This window comes from Hyla sarda, chromosome 1 (assembly GCF_029499605.1).
Source record: "Hyla sarda isolate aHylSar1 chromosome 1, aHylSar1.hap1, whole genome shotgun sequence".
In the NCBI taxonomy this organism is placed as follows: domain Eukaryota; kingdom Metazoa; phylum Chordata; class Amphibia; order Anura; family Hylidae; genus Hyla; species Hyla sarda.
In genome coordinates this window covers 402,110,297-402,125,343 of record NC_079189.1, presented here as the reverse complement: position 1 = coordinate 402,125,343, position 15,047 = coordinate 402,110,297, and the positions used below count along the sequence as shown (strand labels likewise).

Here is a 15,047-nt window from a genome sequence, read left to right as displayed (position 1 = left end):
ATGATACAGATATGCAGTTATACACAGTGCACTTTGTATAGAGCGACCAACCTTGTAGTGGTTTAAAGAATTTGTAACATATACCATATTTATTGGCATATAACATGCACTGGTGTGTAACATGCACCATCATTTCCACAGGAAAATTTGAGAAAAAACAAATACATTTAAAATAAATGACTTGGAAGCTCTTAACTAAATGCCTCATCATCGCCCCAACTGTGATTTCCCCTGCTCCTCAGTTTGGTGTCGCCCCGTGCCACATCATTCCTCCCCTTTTATAAGCCCCTGTGCCACATTTACCACCCTCTGATCCCCTGTGTGCTTCCTTTCCCCTCTGATTTCCCCAGCTCATCAATTCCCCCTGTTCATCAATCTCCCTTGCTCATCATTCCCCCCTAGTGCATCATTCCCCCCTAGCGTATCATTCCCCCCTAGTGCATTATTCCCCCTTAGCGCATCATTCCCCCCTTTGATTTTTCATCCCCCTGCTCATAATCCCCCCTGCTCATCATTACCCCCCTCTGCCTCATCATCCCCCCTGCTCATCATCCCCACTGCTCATCATCCCCCTACTCATCACCCCCCCTTGTTTATCATTAACCCCCTATGCCTCAACATCCCCCTTGCTCACAATCCCCTCTGCTCATTATTTCCCCCCTTGCTCATAATCCCCCCTTCTCATTATTTTCCCCTCTCCCCCTGCTTTTAATATTTTTTTAAAACCCCTTACATGGCCGCGCTCCGGCAGGCTCAGGTCAGTTGCGGGTCTTGTGGACTGTGTGGATAGTAAAGTATGACGAGTGATGTCCCTGTCTCTTTTGCGTGGCATCAGGGATATCACTCCTCATTCCCTGCCGCCACCGCTGGTCAGAGTGGCCGTGGTGCTGGCTGCTTGTTAAAGTTTAGCAGCCCGGCTGCGGCCACCCTAAAACAGTTGCCTGCCGCAGCTTCAGGGAGGAGTGAAGTCCCTGATGTTATGCAGCGGGGCCAGCTGGGACAACACTCGTCATACTTTACTATTCACACAGCCCACAAGACCCGCCGACTGACCTGAGCCTGCCGGAACGTAGCCAGATTAAGAATTATAAAAAATATTAAAACTAGGAGAAGTGTTGGCCCGCAGGAGCCGCCGCTGGTCACTGTTTTAAAAGTGGCCGCAGCCAGGCTGCTGATCTTTAAGAAGCAGCCGGCGCTGCAGCCACTTTAAATCAGTGATCAGCACCTATATCACCATATAACATGCAGGCAGGGTTTTTGCCCTAAATTTAAGTTTTAAAAGTGTGTTATATGCCGATAAATACAGTACTTATTACCCCAACACGATAATAAACCGTGAATTCAACTAGAGAAAAAGACAGACATGGTCACACATCCACAAAATGCAACTTGATCTAATGCATCTCAGCAACATTTATTAAACTAACAGGCCATTAGTGTACTTTATGATCATGAAGTGCAAGCCCTCTAGCCATGTCATGGCCATTAGACATGTGCAATTTGGTTCGGCACGAATGTCTAATTTACCGAATTTTACTGTTTTCGGGCATTCGGACCGATCCGAATGCACGAAAACATATTTTGAACATTCTCGAATAGCCATGATAATACGAATAGCAAAATAACGAATGCATTCGTTATTTACCGAATCATGCGGTAAATAACGAATGCATTCGTTATCCATAAATGAACGTAAAGAATTCATTCTAATAACAAAAAAATAATATAAAAAGATACAGTAGTGATGGAAAAAATTGTATCTAACGAAATGTATCTTTTTTATTATGAATTTTTAATTAATTTTTAATTAATTAATTTTGAAACAGGGATCAATTTATGTGAGCGGGTAAAGCACTAAAAATGTAGCCGACAATAATAAAAATGTAGTGTGTGTGTGTTTTTCACTTTTTTTTTTTACATTTTTTAGGCAGTACTACTACTCCCAGCATGGAACACGCTGTTCCATGATGGGAGTAGTAGTACCTGTACTAATAGACAGATCGCCAGTTGTGATCCTCCTGTATAATGTATAGATGCTGCGGCCGCTCTTCTATGGTCCCCTGCACTCACGTATATATACACATATTCATATTTCCCCCAGAGCTGTGATTGGCCAGATGGTTCCAGCCTCTGTGAGAAATAGGAATATGTGTATATATATATATACGGTGTGCAGGGCACCATAGGAGAGCGGCCGCCGCATCCATACATTATACGGGAGAATCATAGCGGGTGTCAGGAGTGATACCCGCAGTGATCTTTCCTTTACTACAAGTACTAATACTCCCAACATGGAGTACACTCTGCTCCATGCTGGGAGCTGTAGTACCTGCATTAATAGACTGATCGCAGCGGGTGTCAGAAGTTACACTCACTACGATGTGTCTATTAATGCAGGTACTACAGCTTCCAACATGGAGCAGAGTGTGCTCCATGTTGGGAGTAGTAGTACCTGCAGTAAGGGACAGATCCCAGGGATGTCACTTCTCCTGACACCCGCTGCGATCGTCCTTATGTGAATGTCGGGATCAGCTGTTCTCAGGGCTACAGAGCCGGGAGAACAGCTGATGCTGAGCCATAGGTATACATCGTATATCTACTGCCCAGCAAGAACTTACAGTGAGCCTGCAATGTGTATACAGTATACACATTGCTGGCTCACTTAACCCCTTGCTGAGCTGTGCGCTATGCGCAAGCCCAGCAAGGAAAGAGTTAACTTACACTGCTGGACAGTGTAGGTTAACCCTTTGGGCGGTATACACTTTATACAGCTATCTATTGATAGCTGAATATACTGTATACAAAAGACGAAGTCCGCTTACTTCCCTCGAGTACTGGGCAGGTCCGTGTAGCTCTGCCCCCTAGTGATGACGTAATTAAGGGGCGGAGCTACAGAAGGGAACAAGGCTAGTTAATCTGAAGCTCTTTTCACATTGTCCGTTTTGTATAATGTGAACAGACCCTTCTGGCAGTGTTTACCCAGACAGGGAGACTCCAGCTGTTGCTAAACTACAACTCCCAGCATGCCCAGACAGCCAAAGGCTGTCTGGGCAAGCTGGGAGTTGTAGTTTTGCACCAATTGGTGGCTCCCTGTTTGGGTAGACATTGCATCATGGGTGCTCTCCCCAGTGGACAGCGGCAAAAATGTCATAACCAATTTTTTGTGTTTTTTTTCTTCTCGTCTCAGATCCGTGTATGCAGAGGATTACTGCGGATTCGATGGATTACGGCGGATTGTTTTTTTTTCTTTTAATAAAATGGTTAACGAGGGCTGTGGGGGAGTGTTTTTTTAAATAAAATAATTTTTCCAATGTGTTTCAGGCTTAGTAGTGGAAGCTGGTCTTATTGACTGAATCCATTACTAAGCCAGGGCTTAGTGCTAGCCCCAAAAACAGCTAGTGCAAACCCCCAATTATTACCCCGGTACCCACCGCCACACGGGTGCCGGGAAGAGCCGGTACCAACAGGCCCGGAGCGTCAAAAATGGCACTCCTGGGCCTAGGCGGTAACAGGCTGGCGTTATTTAGGCTGGGGAGGGCCAGTAACAATGGTCCTCGCCCACCCTGGTAACGTCAGGCTGTTGCTGTTTGGTTGGTATTGTGCTGAGAATTAAAATACGGGGAACCCTATGCGTTTTTTTTTTATTTACATAAAAAAATTCAAAAACGCATATGGTTCCCCGTATTTTCATTCTATGAATATGTGTATATATACTGAGTGCAGGGGACCAGAGAAGAGCGGCCGCCGCATCTATACATTATACAAGAGGATCGCAAGGGACCCCAGCGATCTGTCAATTAGTACAGGTAACTACTACTCCCATCAGTGTGTTCCATGCTGGAAGTAGTAGTACTACCTAAAAATTTTTTAAAAAAGTGAAAAACACGCACACACTACATTTTTATTATTGTCGGCTACATTTCTAGTGCTTTATCCGCTCACATAAATTGATCCCTATTTAAAAATTAATAAACATTTCATAATAAAAAAAGATACATTTCGTTAGATACATTTTTTTCCATCACTACTGTATCTTTTTTATTATAATTTTTTTATGGTACCCTACGAAATTTTTATAAAAAAGGTATCTCCATAATTTTTTAGGATCACTAAAGTCCAAAAAAAGAATAAAAAGATTTACCGAATGTACCCGAATACCGAATGTATCCGAAAAATCAAACCGAACACCTGAATACCGAATGTATGCGAAAAATCAAAACCGAAATTATTACCGAACCGAAAAAACGAAAAAAAGAAATGAAACGAAAATTTTTCTAGTGCACAAGTCTAATGGCCACCTTTAAGTAGCGGGTCCCTAAAATCCCTAGCATAAAATGGCGCTGTACTGAGCAGCGACCACCACCGCCCCAACACCTGTGCCCACAGGGGGAATGATCCACTGGCAGAGCAGCCCCAATGCCACTCAAACCAGTCCCTGGGCCACGCCTACCCAAAGACACGGTGCCAGGGCAGCAATGGACGCCACACAGCACCCCACCAGTAAGAGCAGAGATAAAAAGCTCACTCACCATGTACTCCCAGCCAGAGACTGGGAGGCTACCAGAAAAGAATAGGGCCCTAAGGCAGCTTCCTGTTAATTTATATATGGTAGGGCTGAGGGGGAAGGGCAGAGTGCTGACCAAGTGAAAAAAAAAGAGGGGGATAGAAAACACAATGTGAATTAAACTAGAGAAAAAAAAGACATGGTCGCACATCCACAAAATGCACCTTGATCTAATGCTTCTCAGCAACATTTATTAAACTAACAGGTCGTTAGTGTACTTTATGGTCAGGAAGTGCAAGCCCGCTAGCCACGTGACGGCCACCTGTGGGTAGTGGGTCCCTAAAATTCCTAGCATAAAATGGCCCTATTCCTTTCTGGCAGCCTCACAGTCTCTGGCTGGGAGCACATGGTAAGTGAGCTTTTTATATCTGTTCACACTGGTATGGTGCTGTGTGGCATCCATTGCTGCCCCGGCGCTGTGTCAGTGGGGAGGCATGGCCCAGGGACTGGTTTGAGAGGCATTGGGGCTGCACAAGCATTAGATCAAGGTGCATGTTGTGGATGTGCGACCATGTCTGTTTTTTTTCTAGTTGAATTCACATTGTGTTTTCTATCACCCTCTTTTTTTTGTTTTCACTTGGTCTGCACTCTGCCCCTCCCCCTCAGCCCAGGAATATACATTATCAGGAAGCTGCATTAGGGCCCTATTCCATTCTGGCAGCCTCCCAGTCTCTGGCTGGGAGCACATGGTAAGTGAACTGTTTACATCTGTTCACACTGGTTCGATGCTGTGTGGCATCCATTGCTGTTCCGGCGCCATGACTGTGGGGAGGTGTAGCCCAGGGACTGGTTTGAGAGGCATTGCGGCTGCTCTGACAGTCAGTCATTCCCCCTGTGGGCACTGGTGTTGGGGCGGTGGTGGTAGCCGCTCAGTGCTACGCCATTTTATGCTAGGGATGTTAGGGACCCGCTACTTACAGGTGGCCGTGACATGGCTAGCTGGCTTGCACTTCATGATCATAAAGTACACTAACGACCTAAACAACGACAAAAACGTGGTCTCAAATGGCTGGAGGTGCTCAACCCCAAATGCAGTTGTGCATTTATGCTTGGGGAGCAGATCCTGCCCTTGTGGTCTGTTGCTAGGGGCGATCCCCAGCAAAAAATGCATACAATGGGGGATGCCTGCAGCAGACTACAAGTGCTACAATGGCATCCTACACCAGATAGATGGTGTTGATGTGTAACAATTAGAATAATACAGTAATGTAGGTGCACTACTGTGGTAGATGTAAACAATGACATTGGCTAACCCTCAACACTGATGTTAAAATTTTTCTTATCATGCGCAGGTAGGTTAGTGTTAGGTCCCGTGCCACTTGAGAAACCTTGGCGTTGGTGCGCGGGCTCAGGTATGTCCTTCATACAAGGATATACTGGCTAATGTCTCAATTTTAACATCAGTGTTGAGGGTTAGCCAATGTCATTGTATACATCTACCACAGTAGTGCACCTAAATTTCTGTATTACACTAACGACATTTTAGTTTAAAAAATCTTGAATAAAGTTGAATTCACACGATAATAAACCAAATGCACCATCACCGCCATGTAAAACATCATTGTCACTTATAGAAGTATAACATCATCATCATTTTGTACAGAATTGCCATCAGTGTCACCTACTGTGATGATGAATGTTACATTTATCACCACAGCTACTATCATGTACATATCACTGCTGTCATCATGTACAACATTGATATTAATAATATGTGGATATTTTTCCCCATTTCTTAGATAATAAAAATGATTTTGGTGAAACTTTAAGCTATATTTTATGTGTAAGGATGTTTTCATTCACAACATTTTTTAATTCAGATTTTTGAGCCAAAGCCAGGAGTGAATTTAAAAGGGATGAGAAATATAAAGCAAAGTACTAATGCTTCCTTCTGGATCCACCTTTGGCTATAGTTTTAAAAAAGTTAGTAAAAGTAAAATATTATAAACAGATTTAAAGAGGCACCCCAGTGGAAAAAAATGTTTTCAAATCAACTGGTGCCAGAAAGTTATACAGATTTGTAAATTACTTATTTTTAAAAGTCTTAACCATTCCAGCACTTATCAGCTGCTGTATACTACAGAGGAAGTTGTGTAGTTCTTTCCAGTCTGACCACAGTGCTCTTTGCTGACACCTCTGTCCATGTTAGGAACTGTCCAGAGCAGAAGAGGTTTGCTATGGCGATTTGCAAAGTTCCTGACATGGACAGAGGTGTCAGCAGAGAGCACTGGGTTCAGACTGGAAAGAACTGTGCAACTTCCTGTGGAGCATACAGCAGCTGATAAATACTGGAAGGGTTAAGATTTTTATATAGAAGTAATTAAAAAATCTGTATAACTTTCTGGCACCTGTTGATTTGAAAACATTTCTTTTCTTCTGGAGTACCCCTTTAACCCCTTAAGGAACAAGCCCATTTTTGCCTTAAGACCGGCCAATTTTCATTTTTGCATTTTTGTTTTTTCTTCCTCTCCTTTAAAAATCTATAACTTTTATTTTTTCACCTACAGACATATATGAGGACTTTTTTTTTTTTTTTTTGCGCAAACAATTGTGCTTTGTAAAGACATCTTTCATTTTGCCATAAAATGAACGATGCAACTGAAAAAATATTTTTTGCGGGCGGCAAACTGCAGTTTTGCAACTTTTGGAGGTTTTGGTTGTACGCAGTGCACTTTATGGTAGTAATGATACATTATCTTTATTCTGTAGATCAATGCGATTAAAACGATACCTAATTTATATAGTTTTTCAATCACTGTACTATTTAAAAAAAAATGCTAACTTTTTTAAAACAAAATTGGTATGCATAAAATTGTCATTTTCAGACCCCTATAACTTTTTTATTTTTCCGTATAAGGAACTCTGTGAGGACTAATTTTTAGCGCCGTGATCTGTAGTTTTTATCGGTACCATTATTGTTTGGATGAAACATTTTGATTGCTTTTTATTAATTTTCCAATATGTGATGTGGTTGAAAATCAATATTTTTGGTGTTTGGTATTTTATTTTTTTACATTTACGCTATTTACCGTGAGGGATCATTAACATTATATTTAAATTGTTTGGACATTTATGCAAGTGGCGATACCAAATATGTACTTTTTATTTCTTTTTTTTTTCTTTTTTTGTAAAATGGGAAAATAAAGGGGATTTGATTTTCTATTAGGGAAGGGGTTTTTATAAAATTTTAGAAACTTTTTTTTTGAATTTTCACTCTTTTGAAGTCCCCATAGGGGACATTTATATGCAATCATTAGATTGCATTCACTGTATAATGCTATGCCTATGGCGATCGGCAATCCACTGATATAGCCATAGCATTGACAGTAATGGACATGCTTAGGAAGGATTTGTGCTTGTCTTGGAGCTAAATGGCTATGTTGTGAGATTATAATAATGCTTCTTTCTATTTGTTAACTAGCTATTTACTGTTGGAGTTTCTTCCCTCAAACATCAAGTCCCAATATTCCTTGTTTGTAAGTGTGAGGTCACTTTTCTACTTCCCAAACATCATCCACCCCACCCATTGAAAAACACCTTTGATCCCTTTCATGCAATAGACCATTGTTTTCTGACCAGGGTACCTCCAGCTGTTGCAAAACTACAATTCACTGTAGAATTATCTACCTCCCACCATGCTGTCGCTCCACCCATTGAAGCAAGGACAGGCTCGCTCTAAACACCTGGCAAGTGATGTAATGTCTCAGGCTGCACTGCAACCTGGGACACCTGAGACAACAGTCATTTTGTATTCTGTTAAAACTAAAAACTGGGGGAAATATAACAGAAGAATTGTGAGATCGCCATGAAACACAGATACAGACACTATATTATGAACTACACTAACCTTACAGCCCCTGTAGCATAGTCAAATAAAAAAAAATACAGAAGACCCCTTTAAAGCCTTACATTAAACATGCATTAGCCATCTAAAGCGCTTTTAACAACACAGTTTAATGCATTGAGAGTAAAAGTGAAAGTGACAAGTCATCTCAAAAAGATAAAAATAATCTCAAAATCTTTTACAATAAAAACATATGTCTGGTAAAGGAATTGATGTATGGGGTAGAGGACAGAATACCCCTGCCATGTCCTCTACCAGTAAGAATGTTGTGGGCAGTAACAGGACCAGTACAGGTAGCAGTACAGAAGCCTGGTATCTGGTAGTAGTATTAGCAGCCGCTTCAATAAACAAAATGTCTTACTGCCTACCAAAGGTTGTGTGGTTTCAGAGAATAGAATGGCCCTTGTAAACAGGTTGACTGGTTTTCTCAGGAGGGGGAAAAAAGAGTCTGACGATATGACAGTGATCCAGCTGTCATTGGATTCCTCATCATCTACAGTAACGTGAGGTGGTGAAAGTGTCCATCCTAGATGGTCTGTCTTGTCATTTTTGTCTTTGCTTCCCCTAGTGCTAAGCAAAAAGATAGCACTAGCTACGGGGAAGAGTTGTGTCACTGTTAGAGTGTGTTGCTGAGGTGGTGGAGGTGAAAGCAGCGGCAGAGCATAGCACTAGTGGGACTGGTGGTGGTAGGCGTGGTGAGGATACTGTAAGGCATCATGGTGGACATGCTGAGGGAGAACAAGGGGCCCACCATTGCACATCAGAAGTTGATACTGAGAGGACTGATGGGGATGATGCGATGAGTTTGAGGATGAGGATGCCAGCAGGCCTGTTGGTCTGATCAGCTTAGGAGCAGGTGACAGTGACACTGCTGCATCTGCAGGCTTAAGAAAAATGCCTTCCAGAGTTGTACCTATCACTTTACCGGATCCTGCCGTGTGAAAACTATCTTAACTATCTTACCAAATGCATTAAAACACAGTGCTATCTCTGCAGAAAAAAGTAAGACTTAATCAGGGTCCGATTTTAGAAAATAGGCCTCTACGTCAGCACATGGAGAGGCATCATAAGGCCTGGCTACAAGTGTACCTAATCCACCAATGCCTTCTGTCCATTGGAAACAGCCAACACTACTTCACCATTGCTTGTTGTCCATTGGTTACAGCTACCACTAGTCCCTGCACAATCATGCAGGTGTGCAGAAATATTTGAAAAACATCTTTTTGAAAAATGTACAAAACATATTATTGAAAAACTTCTTGTTTAAAATTTAGAAAACCCACTTTTACCCTCCAGTGTAGCATCAGAGAGCGTGTTCAGAGCAGCAATCATTGTCTTCACCCCTATGTGAACAAGATTGTCTGGCATCAATGTGAAAAAACTCACATTTGTTAAAATGAATTAGGTATTGATCAGTGTAGAATTTAAGCTTTTGATGCCCAATGCCACAGGTTAGACAGTACTATCACCACCACTGCTGTCCACTGGCTACAAGACCACCAATCTGCCACCTCCTGCTGTTCGCTGGATACTAAAAGTCCCACAAGTCCACCACCTCCCTCTGTATGCTGGATACTACTTGACCCACCAGTCCACTACCTCCTGCTGTAAGCTGGATATTACAAATCTGCCACCTTTTGCTGTACACTGGATACTAAAGTCTGCCCCCTCCTGCTGTCCGTTGCCTACTACAATCTGCAACCTCATGTACGCTGGCTACTTCATGCCCCATAGGTCCGCCAGCTCCTGCTGTATTCTGGCTACTCCAGTCTCTTTCACATGAGTAAGGTAAGGTGGAGGCTCTGTTACATTCCACTATAGTCCTAACATATCAATATGGAATTACGCAGACACAATATTCATGTGAATTTTCAATGCTTTTAGTTTTACATTCTTTCAAAAGATCACTACAATCAAAGTTCAGACCATCATAATAAGTAGAACATTATTCCCCCACAGAGTCATCCACAGTGCAAAACCTTAGCACAGGTAGTTCCTAATATCCAATCCAATTTACTTTACTCCCTTTGGAGCATGCTGATCATGGAGTACTTCCACTAATAGATAAGGTAAGGTTGAGCAAATGCTGAACACACCAGTAGCCAACCTGCTGACTACTTTAAAAGGAAGCAATGGGATTGCATACTACACGGATGTTAGTTATTAACACCCCCAGACTAGATAAGCCCACTTATACCTCTAATCACCCCAACATAATTAGATGCACGTCCATCTGACAGATTCAGGAATAACTTCGGAGGGGGGTGGAATTGACAAACTGTAAAAAGGTATGCAATAACCCTCTCCCTCAAGGAATCTATATTTACCGGTACATTGCATGTTTTAGAAATAGACATCTGTCCTCTTTAATTTTCATGCATTACTAGCTTTTGATCTAAATGGGTAAGATGGCTTGAGAATGCTTACTAAATGTTACATTTGTCTAAGAGTTGTAGGTTGATGAAATTTGGAAAGTAAGCAATGAAAATAATAATAATATTTAGTTATGTAGTGCCAACAGATTTCACAGCTCTTCACAATTATGGGGTACAAATGAAGACATTACAAAATGACACACTAAATATTCAAAGAGTGAGGGCCCTGATCACAAGAGCTTATAGATCACGAGGAATGGGGTTGAGACGAAAGGCAGAAAGTGCTTTATTTTTACAATGGCCAGCCACGTTTTATGAATAGGAAAGGTTACATACAGGAGAGTGAACCAGTCACTAACTAATCTCTGAATGTCTAAATTGCATATAGCGTAGGGGGAGACTGACAAATATGGAATTTTCATGGCTCCAAGACCCAGAGATCTCAAAAAGGGGCAAAATGATAGTAAGAGAGACCAGTTAGAGAATAGTATAGGCCTGCATGAAGAGATGTGTCTTTAGGGCATGTTTAAAACTGTGGATGTTGGGGTTAAGTCTGAGGGAATGAGGTATCGCATTCCAGAGAACTGGTGTAGCACAAGCAAAGTCTTGGAGATGGGAGTGAGAGGTTCGGATTATAGAAGAAATTAGTTTTAGATCATTGGCAGAGCGGAGACATGTGTAGGATGGTAGACAGAGAGGAGAGAGGAGATATAGGGAGCTGCAGCATTGTGGAGAACTTTGTGTGTGAGACTGAGGATTTTGTACTCTATTCTCAACTGAATGAGTAACCAGTGTAGTGCCTGTCACAGGGGGCATCAGAATAACAGCTAGAGAGGAGCAATCTGTAAAATTGCCTGTGTTTTTTTTGTCCTTTCTCTGCACATAAAGAGAGGGATGTAAAGGTAGGGAAGACATAACAAATAAGTGGGTTGCTAATCTTCATATTTCATCAGTATGTACAATTTGTGAATTTAGGAGGTAATAAAGAAGGATTGAGGAAAATAAAGGGAAAATAGGGGATACAAGAGCCATAAGTCCTAAGCAGCCTATGTCAATGACAACACTATATCTGAGCCAATGGTCAAGTGAATAGGTATTAGCTACAATGCTGCTGTTACTGACATAGCGCATGGGTATGAATTGTATTGATTCTGGAAAGAAGCAACACAACTTACTTAGACATATGAAAACCTGTTAACACTGACAGATTAGGGAAGAGTCATTGGATTTAATGTTTTTATTCCTCTTATCTTAGTTTCTGGAAGAATGAAAAGAAATAGTGATTATGGGATAAGAATATTTTTTTTAATCTTACCTCATTTTTCAATGCTATAATATTTTGTCAGTAATTTGCGATTTCTTTGTCTGTTTTTATATTTACTATGTCTGTTTTTATATTTATGGGGTGAAAAAATACTTATAAAGTAAAGCTGAAATATAATGAACCTATAATGTCCGTTTATTTGTTTCTGCATTTTTCTGTTTATGTGTGTATTCACACACTAGGTTGTTCAGAGTAGTTGGCTATTCCACCTGGATAGGGAATGGTTAATGCTCTGCATGAACGGTAACTAGGGTGTGTCTATTTTAAGCCAGACTTCTCTGCAGTCTGTGCTGGTTATTTTAGTTTAATGCCACCATGCCTGTTTGTGCAATACACTTCCATGTCTGCTTGAGCTTACACCTTGTATTTATCTTGCGATATTATGTGAGTTTTAGCCATGGTTAAATAGTGTTGTTCATTGTAGCTTTTAGTCTGTGTTAGATTTAGTCGGTTTTAGAATTATGTCTGTTCAGCTTTGCCGGTGTTCACACTGTGTCTGAGTCTTGCTTGTTTCCTGTGCCCTGTATATTTATATCCTGCTTGGTTGATCTGATCATTGTACTTGTACCTGTATGTGAACAGTGTTCTATTTCAGCCGTTCAGTTTTAGTGTTTTGGCTCTCAGTTCTTCCGCTATCCCCTTCATCTCCTGGATTCTGCTGTATACTCATATCATGCCTAGTCTTGTTAATTTTATCATGTCTGCTGTTTATCTGATATCTGGTTTAGTGAACTGTTTGTTAAAGGGGTACTACCTCGAAAACCTTTTTTTCCTAAAATCAACTGGTGCCAGAAAGTTAAACAGATTTGTAAATTACTTCTATTAAAAAAAATATTAATCCTTCCTGTACTTATTAACTGCTGAATACTACAGTGGAAATTCTTTTCCGTTTGAAACACAGAGCTGTCTGCTGACATCATAAGCACAGTGCACTCTGCTGACATTACTGTCCATTTTTAGGAACTGTCCAGGGTAAAAGGAAATCCCCATAGCAAACATATGCTGTTCTGGACAGTTCATAAATGGACAGAGATGTCAGCAGAGAGCACTGTGCTCGTGATGTCAGCAGACAGTTCTGTGTTTCAAAAAGAAAAGAATTCCGGCTGTAGTATTCAGCAGCTAATAAGTACAGGAAGGATTAAGATTTTTTAATATAAGTAATTTACAAATCTGTTTAACTTTCTGGCACCAGTTGTTTAAAAAAAAAAAAAAAGTTTTTCACCGGAGTACCCCTTTAATTCACTATATTCTGTTCTGTTTGGGAGTTCTGCCTGTTAGTATTTGTATTGTCTAGTATTTCCGTTTTCTGGCCTGTGTTTATTATTTATTTTTATGCCACTGCACTTTAGCGCAGGAAGGGACCGGCTCCCAGTTGTCGACTCACTGTTTAGGGTGAGTGGGCAAGTAGACAGGTAGAGATGTTTTAGGGTCAGTTTAGGGCTCACTCTCCCTGTCCCCCCGGTCAGTCCGTGACAGAACCTGGGGTAAAGAACAACCACAGTTATTTTATTGAAATTTCTATCCCAATCATATGTCTTAAGCTGGTCATAACCGCTTTATTCCTCAAGCTATAAATAAATGGATGTAGGAATGGACATAATATACTGTTGAAAATGGCCACACTCTTTCCAATGCTAAAAGGTGCAGCTCCTGAAGGAGTGACATAAATAACTATGCAACTTCCATATGCAAATAACACAGCAATAAAGTGTGAAGAACAAGTGGAGAATGTCTTCTTTCTGCCAGAAGATGATGGGATACGTAATATGGTTGAAATTATGAAACAGTAAGAAGATATTGTTGGTATAAGTGAACTTAAAATAGCAAAACAAGCAAAGTAAAAAAACATTATTTCAATATTGTAAGTATCAGAGCAGGATAAATGTAAAAGTGCAGAACCGTCACAGAAGAAGTGATCTATAACATTGTTTCCACTGCACCATTGTAAGCGAGACATGGAATGAATGGCTGGGATAAACTCCAAGAACCCAAATGTCAGAAAGCTAATGATAAGTCTCCAGCAGACTTGGCTACTCATAACCAAGGTATATCGCAAGGGATGACAGATTGCAATGTACCTGTCAATTGACAGAAGTCCCAAAATATAAAACTCTGTTCCACCTGCAGAGACATAGAAGTATAACTGTAGAAGACAGCCATTTATACTGATAGCATCATCAGAACTCATGAGGATAGACACAAGTTTAGGAACTGTAGATGAAATAAAAAGAATGTCCAGAGTTGCGAGGATTCTTAGGAATAAGTACATTGGCGCTTGTAGATTCTGATCTATACTTATGGTTATGATGGTCAATAGGTTTCCCATAAGCGATAGAATGTAAATAGGAATCAGAGAAGTAACTACACAAATTTTCAGGGCAGGATTAAGTGTAAAGCCAGCAAGAACAAAATGGGTCAGATTATAAGAAATCATGATGTTCACGAAGGCTTTCATATGTGTTGTATGTCTCACTTAGTAGTCAAGGTGTAATTGAAATAAGGCAAATGCCTCCTTTTACAGGGAGGGACATATTTACCTAGAATAAACAAAGAAAGCACAAAAGTGTAAAATGGCAGTAAAGAAAAAGAAATGATTTACAGTAAATTCTTGATATTAGTTATCTTTTGCATACCGTCAAGCATATTATGGAAGAGGGATCTGCCTTGAAGAGAGGCTGGAGGTATGGTTACCTTCAATATTTTCTTCTACGCTGAAGGTATGCTTCAGGGGAACTTACAACTAACTGATGAAACCAATGGGAGATGTCAGATTCTATGCTTCAGGAGAATTTATTATTAACAGAAGAATCCTATGGGAGAAGGCATCACAGATTCTGTGCTCCGGGAGGATTTATTCATAACAAAATAACTTGTGAAGAAAAGAATACTATTTTTCTTAGATAACTTTTTATTGTTATAATTAGAAATATTACAATCTGT

The 15,047-nt window shown here is 40.8% G+C and overlaps 1 protein-coding gene across 1 annotated transcript; it reads right to left on the bottom strand.

The window, feature by feature from the left end:
* Positions 1-13,608: 13,608 nt before the first annotated feature.
* On the bottom strand, positions 13,609-14,562 carry LOC130367812 (olfactory receptor 6C76-like). Its single transcript, XM_056570664.1, has one exon. The coding sequence runs from the start codon at positions 14,560-14,562 to the stop codon at positions 13,609-13,611; it is 954 nt and encodes a 317-aa protein (XP_056426639.1).
* Between the last annotated feature and the right edge of the window lie 485 nt (positions 14,563-15,047).

What these genes read in the sequence shown, in the direction of transcription:
- LOC130367812 (XM_056570664.1), bottom strand. Translation starts at nt 14,562, where the DNA reads ATGAAAGCCTTCGTGAACATCATGATTTCTTATAATCTGACCCATTTT.